This window comes from Meriones unguiculatus, chromosome 20, assembly GCF_030254825.1.
Source record: "Meriones unguiculatus strain TT.TT164.6M chromosome 20, Bangor_MerUng_6.1, whole genome shotgun sequence".
Classification (NCBI taxonomy): Eukaryota; Metazoa; Chordata; class Mammalia; order Rodentia; family Muridae; genus Meriones; species Meriones unguiculatus.
The window spans coordinates 33,204,687-33,223,837 of record NC_083367.1 but is presented as its reverse complement, the minus strand read 5'-3'; the positions used below and the strand labels follow the sequence as shown (position 1 = coordinate 33,223,837).

The 19,151-nt window shown below is 38.1% G+C and overlaps 1 protein-coding gene across 1 annotated transcript in view; it reads left to right on the top strand.

Moving 5' to 3' along the window:
- Clvs2 (clavesin 2) overlaps positions 1–19,151 on the top strand; it is a 104,333-nt gene that overhangs the window by 23,163 nt on the left and 62,019 nt on the right. Inside the window, exon 2 of the mRNA XM_021661363.2 lies at positions 6,253–6,427. Coding sequence (XP_021517038.1) covers positions 6,253–6,427 — 175 coding nt within the window. The remainder of the gene's footprint in view (positions 1–6,252; positions 6,428–19,151) is intronic.

Genomic DNA, 19,151 nt, shown 5'->3' with positions numbered 1-19,151 from the left:
AAGGAACAGGCAACCGAGTTTATGTCAGAGACTGTCTCTTCTCCTCTTACTAGCATACCTAACTTGGAGACTGAGCTGTCTATGGGCTACATCTTAGCAGGAGTTTAGGTCCTCTCGATGCATGATCTTTCATTGATGCATCAGTCTCTGCAGTCCCCTCTGGGTCCAGCTTTTTTGGCTTAGGTTGGTCTCCTTGTGGGGCTCCTGTCCCCTCAGGGATATTTCTATATCCCTCTTCTTCCATAAGAGTCCTTGTACTCTGACCTAAGTTTGGCCATGAATCTCTGCATCTGCCTTGATCTGCTACTGGGTGGAGTCTTTTAGAGGACAACTGTGGTAGGCCTCCATCCTGTTCTCTCTCTTCTACCACTTCCAATGCCTATTCTCTTTTCCTCTCTGAAAGAGAATGAAGCCTCTTCTTTAGGGTCCTTCTTGTTTAACTTGTTTAGGTCTGTAGGTTTTAGTATGTATATCCTATATTTGCCCAGCTTTGTTTATAGCAGCTTTATTGGTAATACCTAGAATCTGGAAACAATCTAGATGTCCTTCAACTGAAGAATGGATACAGAAATTGAGGTACATTTACACAAGAAAAGATCATTCTGAGTGAAGTAACCCAGAAGCAGAAAGACACACATGGAATATACTCACTTATAAGTTGATATTTCCTTGTTATCTTATTGCTTGAGATAAGATTTTTCACAATCTATTGAACAGGAGTGGCAACAGTATGAATAAAGCCCCATCTTGTTCCTTATTTTAATGAGATTGCTTTAATTTTTTTTCTCATGTACTTAGTATGAGTTTGTCATATGTCACCTTTATTTTGTTAGGATACCCTCTCTCTAAGCCTATCCTCTCTGAGACTTCTATCTTGAAATAATATTGGATTTTGTCAAAGGCCTTTCCTGCATTTGTTTGATAAGATGATCATGTCTATTTTTAAAGCCCATTTATATGATTTATTACACTTACTTGTTTGCCAATCTCTGATATAAAACTGCAATCGTTTTTGCAGTCCTCATCCCCAGTGATAGGACACACATATACATGCAAATACATATATCTATATAAATATTTTTCTAGGATAAAGACAGCGCACTGCAGAATTATAAATAAGTGACATTGAGGGACACAAAGTTCAACTTGTGATGGATGGGACAGAGATTCTGTCTTGAAGTTTTCTGACATCATGTCATGGCTTGGTCAATGTTGCAATACTAAAGCACAGTCTGTCCCAAAGCCTTGGCTTTCAGGTAGGGAAATGGGATTTCTTACCCAAGAGGGTAAGAAATTAGTTGAAGATTCAGTGTTACCTACTCATTGTTTTTCTGAACTACTATGTTTTCTCTATTTTCTTTCAAACACTTTTAGAAGTAAAAAGAGAGTAAAACTCTGTTAAGAGTGCACTGTCTTCCTGGTGATCCCATGTCTTCCATTGAATAAAGACACTGCTTCTTATTTACCCATTCTCCATTTTCTTATAGGCTCCGAGTTCCAAGTTTCTATTCAGCTTTCTCTGGAAATCTCCAGTTGAATTTCTCCAGAAAAAGGACTGGAATAAAATACCACTGCTTAAGAATGAAATTGTCAATATTCTTCATAAAATTTGTGACTCATCTTAAAGTATGGTATTCCTAGCAATCATTTTCTTAGAATAATTATTAGTAGTGTTTTATCTGTTAACTCCCTTGATCACAGAGTCTGTTTCTAATTTCAGTATTTTAAACTTTGAGCTCTTTCCTGAGTTTGAGATATATTTTTTCAAGTGTTTCTCCAATGTATCTTTCTAGATACAATACATTTCACAACTCAACAGTCTTTCTTCAAAAGTTATTTTGCCACCACCTCCATGGTTTCTTTCATTGCTACTATTTTTATTAAATATTTTTACTACTTTCTCAGCAGATAACTTAAGCTACACTCTTAATGTCATCCTTTATTTTTCCTTTGTGTTAATATTCACATTCAGTTAAGTACCAATTTTTTCTAAGCTTACCTCTAAAAATACTTCTCAAATTTGGCTTTACCATTTGGTTTTTCCTTTTACTGTCTTTACTGAGGCAGCGTCTTAATCCATAGCCAGTGTCCTTGCAATAACCTTTGATTTTGTTTCCCAGGAATGCATGAACCTTTTGGGTTTTTAGAGTATGTTAAGACATTATGCTAACTATAAGGCAGAAAAACTAAAGAGCCAATCCTTAAGTTTAGATGGCTTAGTTTAATATAGAGGTATGGATTTGCTTAGTTATTCCCCTTTTGATTTTATTTATTATTTGTTTAATTCCCTTTATCCTATCTTCTTTGTTTTATAATTATGAGAATTACAATAGAAGCTATTAAGGACTTGTGAATTTTATATATAGCTCTCACATACAGTGCTCTTGTGTGTTGAATGAGACTCTTTGAATCCCATTCTCAAAATTTTAAAATATAGTTGTCTCCAAGTGTCCTTTGGGCATTGGTTTCAGCATTCTACATAGACTCCAAAATCTGAAGATGTTTAAGTGTATTATAAAAAATGGCAGTGTACTTGTGTAAGATTTATAATCCCCTTAGTATATAGCTTTGTATCTCTATTTAAGTTTCTCTTGATGACTTGCAATGTCAGATGACATATAAAAGGTCTGTCAATCATTATATTTATTGAATAATAGGAAGTATCTGTACATGTTCCTGGTTTATACATTTGCAAAATGTATTTGATTCTCAGTTGACACAATGTTCAGATGCATGTTTCTCAGATACTGGATGCCAACTGTATGACAAAATAATGGTTACGCAGCACGAGGAAGTCTTTAATGAAAAGTGTGATGCTTACTTTTGGAGGCAGTTAAAATGAGACTAGAAAATCATGTGGTAGGCTAGAGGAAAATTAAAACACTAAAAATTTGAAACAAGCTGCAGAATTTCCAAAAGCTTTGTTATTTGTTTGTTTAGAATGTAAGTTTTCTTTATTTTCTTTCTGTTTTTGTTCTCTTTTTGGTTTTTTTGAGACAGGGTTTCCCTGTGTAGCCCTGGCTGTCCTGGACTCACTTTGTAGACCAGGTTGGCCGCGCACTCGCAGCGATCTGCCTGCTTCTGCCTTCCCAAGTGCTGGAATTACATGAGTTTGTCACCATGCCTGGCTTATGCTTCCTTTTTTACGATTTATCTTTGTTATTTTAAATAGAGTATACTTCCTTAGTGATAGGCAGTAGGTTCACATCCATACAGTCGATGGGCCACATAGGCTGTCCGGATTGGATTCCATTATCAATGAAATTACAGGAGGCTGTGAGCCACTGGACATGGGTGCTGGGAACAGAACTTGGGTCTGCTGCCAGTGAAGTGCATGCTATTAATCCTCTTCACTGCAAAGTCACTGCTGTAGCTCCTGTGTGCTGTTTTTTACTTTGTTCTCATGACCCACTCCAAGTCAATCTTGTTAAAAACCAACTTCTAGGCAAAAAATAAAAAAATCCTAAAATATCCTTTTTACTTTAATTATTATTATTATTAGTAGTAGTAGTAGTACAATTTATTCAATTTGTATCCTGAGTGTAGCCCCCTCCCTTGTCTCTTCCTAATCCCTCCTTCCATCCCTCTTCTCCCTCTATGCCCCTCATGTAGACCACTGATAGGAGAGGTCCTCCTCCCCTTCTATCTGACCCTAGCCTATAGGGTCTCACCAGAACTGGTTGCATTGTCTTTCTCTGTGGCCTAACAAGGCTGCCCCTGGGGGAAGGTGATCAGAGAGCCTGCCACTGAGTTGCCAGAGACAGCTTCTTGCCTGGTCCTTGGTTGGGGTATCATTCTCTTCAGGGCCTCCAGGAATCAGTTTTGTTGTTGTTTTTCCTCTGTTGATTTCCATTTGGAGCTCCTGTCCCCTCCAGGTCTTTCTGTCTCCCCCTTCCTTCATAAAATTCCGTGCATTCTGCCCAATGTTTGGCTATGAGTTTCAGCCTCTGCTGCTATACCTCAATCAATAGAGTCGTTCAGAGGCTGACTGTGTTGGGTTTCTGTCCTGTTCCCTGTATCCTCCTGCTTCTAATGTCTACACATTTAAGAGTATAGATTTTAGTATGTTTATCTTATATTATATGTCTAATAACCACTTCTGAGTGAGTATATACCATGTGTGTCCTTCTGTTTCTGAGTTACCTCACTCAAGGTAATCGTTTCTAGTTTCCACTATTGGCCTGCAAATTTCATGAATTCCTTATTTTTAATAACTGAGTAGTATTCCATTGTGTAAATGTACCACAATTTCTGTATCCATTCCTCCATTGAGGGACATCTAGGTTGTTTCCAGATTCTGGCTATTACAAATAAAGCTGCTACAAACATGGTTGAACAAATGTCCTTGCTGTATAGTTGAGCATATTTTTGATATATGCCAAGGAGTGGTATAGCTGGATCTTGAGGTAGCACTATTTCTAATTGTCTGAGAAAGCACCAGATTGATTTCCAAAGTGGTTGTACAAGTTTACATTCCCACCTACAATGGGGGTTGGGGGAGTTCCCCTTTCTCCTTATCCTCTCTAGCATGTGTTGTCACTTGAGTTTTTGATCTTAGCCATTCTGGTGGATGTAAAGTGAAATCTCAGGGTTGTTTTGATTTGCATTTCTCTGATGACTAAGGACATTGAGCATGTCTTTAAGTGTTTCTCTGCCATTCTGTATTCCTCTACAAAGAATTATCTGTTTAGCTCTGTACCCCGTTTTTAAATTGGATTGCTTGATTTGTTGCTTTTTACCTTCTTTAGTTCTTTATATATTCGGGATATCAGCCCTTTGTCAGACATAGGGTGGTTGAAGATCTTTTCCCAGTCTGTAGGCTGTTGTTTTGTTCTGATGACAGTGTCCGTTGCTTTATAGAAGCTTTTCCGTTTCATGAGGTCCCACTTACTGATTGTTATCTTAGAGCCTGTGATGTTGGTGTTCTGTTCAGGAAGTTGTCTCTTGTGCCAATGAGCTCAAGGTTCTTTCTCACTTTTTCTTCTAACAGGTTCAGTATGTCTGATTTTATGTTGAGGTCTTTGATTCACTTAGACTTTAGTCTTGTACATGGTGATAATCATGGATATATTTGCATTTTTCTACATGTAGACATCCAGTTAGACTACCACCATTTGTTGAAGATGCTATCTTTTTTACATTGTATTGTTTTGGCTCCTTTGTCAAAAATCAAGTATCCGTAGGTGTGTGGGTTTACTTCTGGGTCTATTCTACTCTACTCTGCTCTACTCTGCTCTATTCTATTCTATTCCAGTTCCATTGATCCTCCAGTCTGTTTCTATGCAAGTACCACGCAGTTTTTATTACTATTGCTTTTTAGTACAGCTAGAGATCATGGATGAAGAGACCTCCAGATGATTGGTTATTGTACAAGATTGTTTTAGCAAGTCAAGGGTTTTTGTTTGTTTGTTTTTCCATATGAAATTGAGAATTTTTCTTTCAAGTTTTGTAAAGAATTGTGTTGTTATTTTGATGGGAATTGCATTGAATCTGTAGATTGCTTTTGGTAAGATGGCCATTTTCACTATGTTAATCCTGCCAAGGCATGAACACGGGAGATCTTTCCATCTTCTGATATCTTCTTCAATTTCTTTCTTCAGAGACTTGAAGGTTTTTTTTTTTCAACATTCATTTGCTTGGTTAGAGTCACACCCAAGTACATTATGTTATTTGTGGCTGTTGTAAAGGGTATTGTTTCCCCAATTTCTTTCTCAGCCCTTCTGTATTTCATATACAGGAGGGCTACTGATTTTTTTAGTTAATTTTGTATCCAGTCACTTTGCTGAAGGCATTTATCAGCTAAAGAAGTTCTCTGGTTGAATCTTTGCGGTCACTCATGTATACTATCATGTCATCTGCAAATTGTGATACTTTGACTTCTTCCTTTCCAAACTGAATCCCCTTGCTCTCCTTTAGTCATCTTATTGCTCTAGCTAGGACTTCAAGTACTGTGTTGAAGAGATATGGAGAGAGTGGGGGCCAGCTTTGCCTTATCCCTGATTTCAGTGGGATTGGTTTAAATTTCTTTCCCTTTAATTTGATGTTGACTATAGGCTTGCTGTATATTGCCTTTACTATCTTAAAATTCCTTTAAAAAGAATCTTCAGTTTGCTAAAAATCAGTCAAATCAAACCAATAAGTAACAACAACTCCCCGAAACTCTATCCAATAATAAAACTTCAATAATTTTTATACAAGTGGCTATGAATAGTGGCTATCAGATTTAACTCAATACTTCTCTGTTGCTGTTAGGTACACATTGGTGGATATTTTGCGTGCCATCTTACTTTCACTAGAAGCCATGATTGAAGATCCTGAGCTTCAAGTAAATGGATTTGTTTTGATCATAGACTGGAGTAACTTTACCTTCAAGCAAGCTTCTAAGCTTACACCAAGCATGCTACGACTTGCCATCGAAGGCCTTCAGGTAAGGATACACCAGTATTCATTTCCTGTCTCCTATGTGCTACTCATCGAATGTGTTATAATAATGGCTATCTTATGGAATAATAAAAACAAAGAAGGTTATAACTTTTTTGTTGTTGTTGTTTTAACAAGGATTGAACAATGAGAGCTGAAGGATGTGAGTCTTCTAATAGGGAGGGCCTATAACTTGTGGCAGGAGCCTGCTTTGTGTCTACCCATATGTACAAGGCTTGAATGGAGATTCTTGTTTAGGTAGCTGCAACATGTAACTTTTTGGGTTTGATGTAGCTGTATTTAGGCTTTTTTGTTGTTGTTGTTTTATTTTTTATGTTGTGAGCAAATTTTGCTTAGTGACTCCATGAAACTAGGGAATTTGAGATTGAACCATGTTAAATATAATTCGTCAGTGAGTTTATTGCTCCTTATGGTAGGTATAGAAATCTTTGTTTTGAAATATTTCTTATGATGTGATTTGAATTAATACTTTCTCTTTTTTTGGTAGATGAGAGCTCTAATATGGAATTTTTGCAACTATGGTATCTTTCTAGGGAATAATCTTTAACTCTTTGGGATTTATAAAGTGTCAAATGAGTCATTATGCATGCCATTCATAATCCCCTGCTAGTTCTTTTTAACTTTTAGGATATCCTACTGCTTTATTTTTTTCTTTCTACTCTGTTTTACTTGCATAATTTGTGAAATTGGTTTTGAGCGTCTAGAACATTTATAAGTTCACTAAAATGATATTTTCAGTATTTGTTTTTTAACTCTTGTATCTCTTATTTACAAGAATATTTTATTCTTGTTCTTTTTTTTTTCAAAATTTTCTGTATATGTTATCACATCTTGTGTGGACAAAGACTTATTTTTACTAACAACATATGTAAGTTTCTTTCATCTGATTTTTCCCTTAACTAGGATGACCTGTAAAATTTTGAATTGAAGTGGTAAGGGTGGAGTTTTTTTATTGGTTGTTATTAATAGTAAGGAGAATCTACATAAAGGTTGACTATACTTCAGCTTAAATTCTTGAGACCAAGAATGCTTTTATTCAGATATTGTAATGTGTCTATATGGGTAAGAGATATCTTTGGGATTATACTCAAGTTTGAATTAAAAACATCTGTCTACAATTCAAAGACACTTCTGTGAACATTCTGACAGTACTTATGTATATTAAATAGATATTTTTAGTTTAATATATTTTAGATTATTTTCTAGTTATCATTACTAGGAACCCACTTGGAGACTGAGCTGCTATGGACTATATCTGTGCAGGGGTTCTAGGTTATCTCTATGCATGGTTCTTGGTTGGAGTATCAGTTGTAGAAAAGACACCTGGGTCCAGATTTTTTGGTTCTGTTGCTCTCCTTTGGAGCTCCTGACCCCTCCAGGTCTTTCAGTCTAGCTTTTCTTTCAAAAGATTCCCTACACTTCACCCAAAGTTTATCTATGAGTCTCAGCATCTGCTTCGATACCCTGCTGGGTAGTCTTTCAGAGGTTCTCCGTGGTAGGCTCATGTCCTGTTCCCTGTTCTCTCCCTCTTCTGATATCCATCCCATTTGCTTTTCTGAGTGAGGATCATCTTACCCAGGGTCCTCCTTCTTGCTTAGCTTCTTTAGGTATACATATTTGAGTATGTTTATCCTATATTGTATGTCTAATAGTCACTTATAAGTGAATATATACCATATGTGTCTTTCTGCTTCTGGGACATTTCACTCAGAATGATCTTTTTTTAGTTCCCACCATTGGCCTGCAAGTTTCATGAGTTCCTTATTTTTAATTGCTGAGTAGTATTCTATTGCGTAAATGTACCACAATTTCTGTATACATTTCTCCATTGCGGGATATCTAGGTTGTTTCCAGATTCTGGCTATTATGAATAAACCTGCTATGGACATGTTTAAACAAATGTCCTTGTTGTGTAATTGACCATATTTTGGACATATACCTAGGAGTTCTATAGCTTGATCTTGAGATAGCACTATTCTTAATTTTCTGAGAAAGCACCAGATTGATTTTCAAAGTGGTTGTACTAGTTTATATTTCCACCAGCAGTGGAGAAGGGTTTTCTTTTCTCCTTATCCTCTCTAGCATGTGTTGTCACTTGAGTTTTTGATCTTAGCCATTCTGGGCGGTAAAAGGTGAAACCTCAGGGTTGTTCTGACTTGCATTTCCTTGATGACTAAAGATGTTGAACATTTCTTTAAGTGTTTCTCTGCCATTCAATATTCCTATATGAGAATTCTCTGTTTAGTGCTATACCCAGTTTTTAAATTAGATTGCTTGATTTGTTGCTTTTTAACTTCTTGAGTTCTTTATATATTCTGGATATTAGCCCTCTGTCAGATATAGAATTGGTGAAGTTCCTTTCCTAGTCTGAAGGCTGCTGTTTTGTTTTCAGTATTTATTACCTGTATTCCCAACTCATATTCCAGAAATAAGTGGGCTAACATTTTTGCTTTGTTTTTTCAAGACAGAGGCTCTCTGTGCAGCCTTGGCTGTCCTGAACTTACTTTGTAGACCAGTTGGCCTCAAATTCACAGAGATCTGCCTGCCTCTGCTTCCCTGAGTGCTGGGATTACAGGTGTGCACCACTGTGCAGAGCTGCAGGTTAATGTTTTATCAATCAGAGTATCTCTTATTTCAAAATGACAAATTATATACTTAATGATCACTAAGGGAAAGATACTACACTTTCTTTAAATGGCAAATAAACAGAAATAATCTATATCTTACCTGATCTTTGCTGTTGTCTGCAGGCAGTCAAATTGATGATCACTGACCTCTTAACAACGTGTGAGTTCTTTGAGCTGCAGGACACCTCAATGAAATTTAGTTCATGGTTTGTGGCCTGCTTTTGTAATAAATAAATAAATCACACTGATCTTTCCCACACAGGTTTATCCTAAAGCGGGAGTCCTTACTTGCTCTCAGTGCGTCAGCCTTGCTGCTGCCTTATCTTTTTTAACTCCACAGAGACTGTTAACAAGAACTGTGAGAGGGCAAGGATTATGCATGCTCCACAGTGTGCATATCATACATTCTGCCCTATTTCCAGCAATCCAGAAAGCACCCTTCAAACTGTGAAGAAAACTGGTTATCCTCAACTGCCACTTAGCACAGAATGCTCGCCTCACCTAATTCTTCTCTTTATTTAGCACGGGTCTCATTTTTACTTGTATGGAAGCTGGGGGAGGTCTTCAGTTGTGAAGGATGGAGAGCTCATACTACATCCACCACATGTTGGATGGGAGCTCCTTTTATAAGTTATTGCTGGTAACACACAAATAAACAAGCAACAACAACAAAACAGCTTAGGGGTTTGAGGAAAGTTCCCATTCTTTTGATTACTAGCAGAGCTTTAAGTGCTTGGTGTGAACTTCTCGGGAGCTATAGTCAGATTAAAACTGTGTTTGTGGCCAGAGAGGGAAATGATCTCCATTCCCTTCACAGGTTTCTACTGTACGTACGGAGCTTCCTTCTCTTTTTTTTCCATATAAACTTCTCAGCCACCTATTTTCTCCAAAATGTAGACGCTGTAAGCAGGAATAAAATATCCTGATCTACAACCATATTAAAAAGATAAGTATTAAAAGGAAGGAAGCCTATTAAAGGTAATGATTAATATTTACTATTGGTTTATCTTTGATTAAAGTTGCTGTTAATCCTAAACAGCTGTATAACCAAATCACCACACAGAGACCAAGATTTATTTCATTAACCTAGAACACAATGCTGGGCAACAGTTACTCCATCCTAAACCTCCAAGCCCTCATAGTTTCCTAACATTTAGATTTCCCACATTATACTTGCTTTTAGTGAAATCTTAGGTCCGGTTCATTCTCCACTTCATTCCAGGACCTCTGTCCAGCTCTGATCTCCCAGTTCTCTCCTCTCTTTCTCTCTTCCTCTGTCTTCCACAACTTCCTTTCCTCTGGTTCCTCCCTCTCTTCCTGCTTCCTTTCCATTGCTCAACATTGTGGCTGGTTGTTTTATTTTGGCATGTTTACACAAAGTTGAAACAGGTGATACTTAGATTAAGTATCACAATGCAATGTCCAGATTGAAACCAGAGAATGGGGAAGAGAAATCAGCATTTCAATGAACAAGGGTAAGGTGTATACATTTCAAAAGAACATTATACCAACAGAGGTCTCAAAAATGTGTTTGACATCATATGTTAGTTACTGCTCTATTGCTGAAAGAAAACACCATTGCCAAGACATATATTGGAGAAAGAGTTTATATGGGCTTATAGTTCCAGGGGGTTAAATGTCCATGATGGCAGAAGAGAAGAGTGGAGGCTTGTGCATGAAGTTGAGAGTTTATATCTTGAGCCACAAACATAAGTGAAGAGAGAAATAGAAATTGTGAGTCTTTAAACTCTCAATGAAGTCTAGCCCCCAGTGACAAACCTCAATGTTCAAGATCACACCTCTTTAATGTGACCAAATGGCTCTACCAACTAAGGTCAAATATTCAGACTTCTAAGCTTATGTGTGTGTGATGATGGTGGTGGTGGTAGGGATTCTCATTCGAATCAGAACAGGAGGAACTGAGCTTTAACTTCAAATGCATTGATCCTTGTATCTGTGCATGTATCTGTGTACCTGGCATCCTAAGATTGCTGAAAGTTTTCCACTGTGACACTCCTGAGCTTACAGTTAGTAAGTAGCTGTTAATGAAGTTTTGTTCAGTTACTGAAGTAGGAAAACCTAACTTTTAAAATTAAATCTCTATTTAGCTTGCATTTACTCTTTTGGAAAAATAACTTATTAATGAACATTATTATATATTCCAGTCAGGATGTAATATTAACAATTTTTCAAGATGAACATGAGATTGGAACATGTTTGAAATAACGACACACAGATATAGGTTGCTGTCCCAACCACCATCAGTGTCAAGACTACCACCAACACCACTCCTACACACACACACACACACACACACACACACACACACACACACAGTAAATCAGTCAGGGCAACCAAGAAGTCAGAACATTTTTTAATGACTCAGCAAAACTATGCTGCAATTCTCCTATAATAAATGTAAAGAATATTCTAAGGTATTGATCCAAAAATTAAAAAAAAAATCCTACCAGTAAGTTCAGTGGATGACAGAACATTTATTTTAATGAAGAATTTTATGAATGGATGTCACTATTTTGAAGAGGTCCCATCTTCTGCTTTAATCATCTATGTATTTGTCATTATATGACCAGGCTCCCTTTTCTTGTTCCTGAAGCAAACTGTTTTGGGTGACCTGGATGAAATTAGGATCTCATAGCTACTTTATAAAGGAAAAGGGAAAGTGGTCTAGGTCCACATGTGATGATGGCACAAGGTCAACCAAGAGACCGTATAGGAGGGTGGATGCAGACAGAGCTAGATCCCGATGGCAGCCCCTCCATGCATCAAGGACCTGTGAAATTACATACCTTGCCTGAATCTCATTCTGAGTCTTTACACTAATTTAAAGTGTTATTATGAATGGGACATCTTGCACCTAGCAGGTGATGCTTTAGCTAAAGTCAGTGTGGATCAGCTGAGTTTTCAGGTAGCATATTTTTTTGCTCAGTTATCACTGTGACCTGTTTCCACCGTGACCTGTTTCCTTTTTGAGAAACTTGAAAATTGAGAAATTCAGTAATTTCTCAATCTGAGATGTTCTAGTTGACTTTGGGAAAAAAGAGTTCTCTCTCTTTTTCTTTATGCTCATGTTGCATATAAGTAATTACAGTTTCATATATTTCTTCCCTGTGGTTGAACAGCCTCTGTATGATTTCACAGTGGCTATAAAGCAAAATAATCTTTCAATTGGGAAGCCAGAAGAGAAGAGTGATATGATTACCCCCTGGAGCTGTTTAGCATTTAGTTCTTTGACGAGGCAGGCATTCCAGCCATAGCAGAAAAGGTGCTTTTTGTGAAGATAGTGTTGGCTTTGAAGGCTGCACAAAAGTTTGTTAAAGGGACAAGGGCAAGAAGGGGTTCTTGGGAGGGAACACTCAGAACAGCACAGAACTGAAGTGAGTTGGAAATTTATAATAAATCTGTTTTGATGTGACTGTGGTAAGAAGCAAATTGAGGAAGACGAGCTTGGAACGGCAAACTAAGACTTGGATCACTGGGGTAGAAGACTTCAAGCTATGCCATTTGGCCAGGGCTTTCCAGAGAGGGGAAATGGAACAGGCCACTTTCTTGATCACTTTTCTCCTTTGGAATGATTTTTCTGAATACAAGAAGAAATGTGGGAAAAAAACAAACAAAACAAAACTGGATAATGAGAATGCCCAAACTACGTCTTAGTAAATCAGGTTTGTTTATAGCAGTGAGTTTAAGATACCTGGCCAAATTTTCTCACCTGATACTTAGTGTTTTCTTCAGGTGATCTGAATTAGAAATCAATGCCTTCCCCAAGTTCTGTTTTCTGTTGTTATTGTTGATTCCTGGACTGACACCAAGAAATATTCAGTAGCTTGAAGTAAGCCCCAGCCCTCAGGTTTAAATATAAGTGAAATGTCCATAATATGAAAGATGGTTCACTTCTGGTTAAGTCACACATGACTGCCCTGTCTTTTTGTACTTTGTTGACATTCACCAGGCAGCTCCATTGTCTGTTCTCCAGTGAACAACCTTGATTGCCTTTTGACTGAGTCCTCTGGGATATAGCATGAGGGTTAAGAGGAAAAACATTTTTGTTAGTATCCAAGAGACCCTTTATAAATAGCACTATACACTGACTAGACATTTGGTTTTGGTACAAAGGGGGTTTTGTATGCTTTGTCTGTAAAGAATACAAAACATTTCCAAAATACAAAAGGCATCAAATGTTTTGATCAACATAGTGCATTTTTCTTGATAGGTATGGGCAATATTAGCTCTTTTAGAAGGAAAAATGTATTCAAGTTTCTTTGTAGAGGAAGAAAAGAGAAAAATTGTCTTGCCATTTACAAGAAGTGTATTGATTAGTGTAGTCATAGAAACAGGAAGTTTCATTTAAAATCAATATAAGATTAAATGAATGTGACTTGTAGACATAAGGTACCTGCCTGGGAAGCCAATTAAAGCATGAAATGTTTGGAAATACATGGAACAGCTCAGTCTTTGAATTCAGAGTGAAATGATGATGTACTTTTCAAATATATTTTATTTCTCCTGATCTATTATTTTCTTGGAAACTTTAGTAATGAAAAACCAATTTATAAAAATTTTAAAATGTGTTCTCCTCTCCCAGCGTTTTCTGCTGCCTTTCAGATATGCTCATCTGTTATTCTCCTTGGTGCTATCCTGCTGTGTCTCTGTGCTTTTGCTTTCACAGTTTCTCTGGAATCCCCTAATTCCATCTGCATAATGCATCCAAGACATGCTGGCTAGCAAAGGGTTTGGTTGTGACAAGGGGCTGAATAGGTCTTTGATTGCTACATAAAACTCAGATGTAGTGCCATTGTGAGGTACCTAACATGGTGCCAGATACTCTAAGATTCCTTATTAAGTAGGACTTGAGAAAGAATAAAGAATATGTTGTCAATTCACTGGCCCTTTCATTTGACTCAAGGACCCTGCTAACTCAGAGAGCTCTGATCATTCATGCAGAAGGCAAAAACGGGCTGCCACTACACAGCCTGATTCTGACTCGCTGAAAGCCCAGTTACACGTGAGGAGTCTTGCCAAAATCATAGTAGAGTGCTAATGGCTTGGAAAATCACTGTGGAAGGCCAGTGGTTGAGGAGCTCCTTTAACATCCATGTAGCCTTACCTTTTCTAGTCTTCCAAAGCCTACGTGTCAAAGTGGGTAGCTATGAAGTCACATGCATGCATGCACATACATGTGGCTTATAAAATAGAAAAAGAAAATGCTGATACTGATGGACTTAGGGCTTCATAGTAAACCTAGAGGCTGCTTTCTTGATGCTCCTGGTGATAGTTGCTAACCTACTAGTCGTTTTCAGGCACACAGCATTTGGACAATAGCAGATGCCTTTTCCCTGCAAACTATATTTGAATTATAAGGCAGTATTGACTAAACAGTTTTGAAATGATGCCTGTCTTGAAAAGGAACACATAGCTGTATGATCTGTATTCATTCAGACAGCCTGGAGGAAGGAACACTCACTTCCACATTTTGTATGCACAGACAGAGCCATATTGAGAAACAGTGACAAGGGCAGTGCGTAAAACGAGTCACATTTTCCTCATCACATGCACAGCTGTCTGAGCTAAGTATGCTTCCTTTCAGGAAGTTGTTACTTCGCCTCAAACAAAATGAGTGAAAATACTAACGGTTCTTAATTTTGTGATGTGAGAATGTTTTGGCTGAGAGCTTTAATTCTCAGAAGTAGGACACCATTACTCTTAAAACTTCACATTAGGTACAAAAAAGCTATATATAAATCCAGTTTTACAGCTGACCAAGACATTAGCATATATATATATATATATATATATATATATATATATATATATATGTGTGTGTGTGTGTGTCTGTGTGTGTCTCTGTGTGTGTGTGTGTCTGTGTGTGTGTGGCCACATTTTTATTGGATTAGGACTGCTATCCATTTCCTTTGTTGAATAGTAAAATGTGTTCAAAACATCCAGTTGTGAGAAAGTAGGTATTAAACTTGAATAAATTATATGGTATGTGCTAGAGAGTTACTTAACATATATTTGCTGAATATACGAATAGATGAATAGAATAGTAGTAATTATTAAGAAAATTCAATACTTGTCCTCCATTAAGTACTGACAAAATGTTTATTTTCTTTTACCTTCAAATAGTTGAACCTTTGAAGCTACAAAAAGGAGTTAAAGAAATTACGCTTTGTTTTTGTGTTTAAGCCATTGAGAGTTTGATGAATGGAAAGCAAGCAACTCTCTATCAGGAAAACTCAAGGCCCCATTGAGCGATTGTAAATGTGAACGTCATTTCCTTGCCTTTGTTTAGATATGTATTGAGCCGAAGGACTGAGATGAGTGAATGTAGCTTCTCTCTTGCTCATTCTAGAATCAGCATGAATGCATTGTGCAATATGCATTCATTCCTCTTAGGAGAACCTCATTTTTATCTGTGTCTTCAAATCAAAGCTGTAAAATCCTGGGGCTGGGGAGATGGCTCAGTGGTCAAAGTGCCTCATGCACACACGTGAGGACATGAGTGGGAAGAAGTTCCAGAATCCACATAAAAGTGGAATGAACAGCTTGAGGAGCAGTTCAGTCCTAACACTGCAAAGATATGGTACATGTAGGAGAGAATCTCCAGAAGTTTGCAGGCCAGTCAGCTAGGTGAAAACAATGTGAGATCCTGTCCCAAACAAGGCGAAAGGTGAGGATTGACTGCTGAGGTTGTCTTCTACCTCCATGTCCACGGCACCTCTGTGCCTGCATTCCCACACGTGCACACACAGAGCTATGCACATGCACACACACAATGGCAAATGTGAACACACACTTATACTTTTAAATGTTAATTTAATACTTGAGTGGCATCAGGTCTAACTACAGGGATTAATAAGACTTACACACTTATCCTTCAAATATATACTCATGTTTTTCTTTAGAGTTTTTGGTCTCCTTAGCACTAAATTAACAAAGAGGATGGACATCAGAAGAAGAAGAAAACAGGAAACAACCTAGGAACCTACCACAGAGGGCCTCTGAAAGCCTCTGCCCTTCAGACTATCAAAGCAGATGCTGAGCCTGATGGGCAACTGTTGGGCAGAGTGAATGGAATTTTAGGTAAGAACTGGGAAATAGTAAGAGCTGGAGAGGACAGGGTCTCCACAAGGAGAGCAACAGAACAAGAAAATTTGAACATAGGGAACTTCCCAGAGACTCATACTCCAACCAAGGACTATTCATGGAATTAACCCAGAACCCCTGTACAGATGTAGCCCAGGGCAGTTCAGAGTCCAATTGGGTTACATAGTAATGTGAAGAGGGACTGCCTCTGACATAATCTGATTGGCCTGCTCTTTGATCACCTCCCTCTGGGGGGGGGAGAGCAGCCTTACCAGGCCACAGTAGAGGACAATACAGCCACTTTTGATGTGAACTGACAGACTAAGATCAGAAAGGAGAGGAGAACCTCCCCTATTAGTGGACTTGGGGAGTGGCATGCAAGCAGAGGGAGGAGGGAGGGTGGGATTGGGATGGGAGGAGGGAGGGGCTTATGGGGGGATGCAGAATGAATAAAGTGTAATTGATGAAAAAAAATAATAAATAAATAAATAAATTAAAAAAAATGTTTTGATCTATAAATTAAATATTACTTTATTTTACTTATATTTAAAATTCAGGCATCATATTGTCATAACCTTGGAAGTGGTTGTTATATTATTTCATTGATGGGTAACACTGTGGTTCTATTCTCGTAACATTGTTCTAGGAATTAAAGCACACTCCATCTCTCACTGTCACTATTCGGAGAGCTGTTTTTTATCCTCCCAGTTTTCTTTTCTACAACTGAAAAGCTATAACACAGTCATAAGAGGAACGCCTCCTTTGAGCTTTTCCTGGGAGATGTTTGATGTACAACTAATAGTACGGTGTCTCTGTAGTCTGAAGTGGACCAAATTTTAAAATCCCACAATCAAGTGGAGTGATAAAATGCGAGAAAGGCACTTGACTGAATGCTGGCTGCTCTCCCTGGCAAACTCAAGTACATACATCAGCTCTACCATCTCTTTCTGACATGAATTCTGTAGACATTTGCGATCAGCAGATGGTGCCGCTCCTGACTCAGTGGCCTGGATTTCTTCCTCCTTGTTGCCTGCCGTCTTCTGCATGTGCTTTCCAGTGACTTTGCTCAGTTTCATTCATTGACCTTGTACGTTGTCAGACTTGAAAGGTCACAGTTGCAGAGCCCACAGGCCAGATTGGGAAGGAGTGCTCATGTTTCCATTGGCATTCCCTTCGCTGTAACTGAAACAGTGGATGCTCACTGTTGCAAAGGAAGCAGCAAAACATCCCTGTGATCCCAGGAAGGAGAGTGATCCATGTACAGGGAACAGCCTTTCACAGCACTGACCAATGAAGTAACTTTGATGACTCTTCAATTAGCCCTTTAACGAATGTTTTCCTTATGTTCCATGAAAAGAAAAAAAAATAATTAGACAGTCTTTCAAAGAATTTTAATGTCTATATTCGAGTACAAAAGAATAAATACATCGTTTTTACAACCTATCCATGTCCTGTCTACCATTTCTATACCTAACTAGCTTTGCATAATTTGCAGGCAATTTCTACTTTCCTAGGCTAGCATACTATGCCTCTCTAACAACAGTCATGATGTAACCCATCCAGCATTTCACAAGTTACTTTTATTCTCCAAATGGTGAGAACTTCCTAGTGGTTTGAGTTTAATAGGACAAAAAGTAAATCCTCTAAATTCCCCACTCTCTGATGCACCTATGTGTTAATGTGGGGGTGTGTATGACAATGGAGGCCAATTCTTGATACTGGTGCCCTTCTTCACAGCTCTCCAGTTAATTCTTTGAGTAAGCCTGACTCGCTGAATCTGTAGTACATCAGTGGCAGGCTGGTTAGTCAGGGAGCTTTAAGGATGTACCTGTTTCTACATTCTCAGTGCTGAAGTTCTAAACGCCTGCCACATGCCAGGCTTTTACATGCATTGTAGATAAACTCAGGTCAGCCATCTCCCCAGTCCAGGCATCTAAAATTTTCCAGATGATTTCCAGAAAAGCTGTATTCTTGGTTCTCTAGAGAACTGGAACCAATTTAATGGACTAGATATGGTGAGAATGACAGAGAGGGTGAGTCAGGTCGAGCCTGGGACTTGCAGACAAACTTGAGAATCAGAAAGCTGACAGAACAGAGTCTGAAGGAACTCAGACTCTGTGAAGAGAAACACAGAGAACCAGAATAGTCTGTGTGCAGTACGAGATATGATCTGAGCCAAACCAGTCTTAGGCTAAGAAAAGGAAAGAGGGGTGTGGGGGCAGTTTTCTTGGTTTTTCTTTTATTCTGTCTTTTGTTTGGGCTTTTGGTGGATTGAATGAAGCCCGAAGATGCTGCATTTTGTTTAGTCATTCTAAATACACCTGTTAATTTTTTTCTGAAGTGACTACCACAGACTCTCAGAGTTAATGTTTAAATAAATTCGGGCACCTCTTAGCCCCTTCAAGTTTAAACGTTCTCTACAATACCTGCTAGATTCTTCTCCTTGGTGTTAGAAATAGCCTGAGTCTGAAATTAATTTTTGTAAAATGAGAGTAAGATGTTGTAAATGAAGTGGTCTAACTTCATACATTTCCAGAAAAATACTAAAAGCAATTAAATAATTAAAATTTTAACAAATACAGTCTCATGTCTCAGATACATTCTTTTTTTTTTTTTTTTTTTTTTTTTTCAATGCAGTTTATTCAGGAACCTTGAACAATCATCGGACCCTGGGGAAAGCCAGCCCAAAGCTTAAATAGCCTCTGGGTAGCCAACCCCAGCATGCCACGTGGGCAATGCAGATAGGTGCACATACATGGAAGCAAGCCAGATCCTCAGCCTTAGCCAAATGTGGAGTTGTTTGTGACAGGAAGGTGGAAGGCAGAAACCAGCTTCATCTTTCAGGAGCGCATTACGCAACTCTCTACAGTTCCCCCTTTTTGTTTTAGACGCATCAGACAAGAGTGGAGGTCTGATCTCTGATATTAGAAATAAATTGGGACTTTGTACCGATGTTCATTTAGGTGTCATCCACCCAAA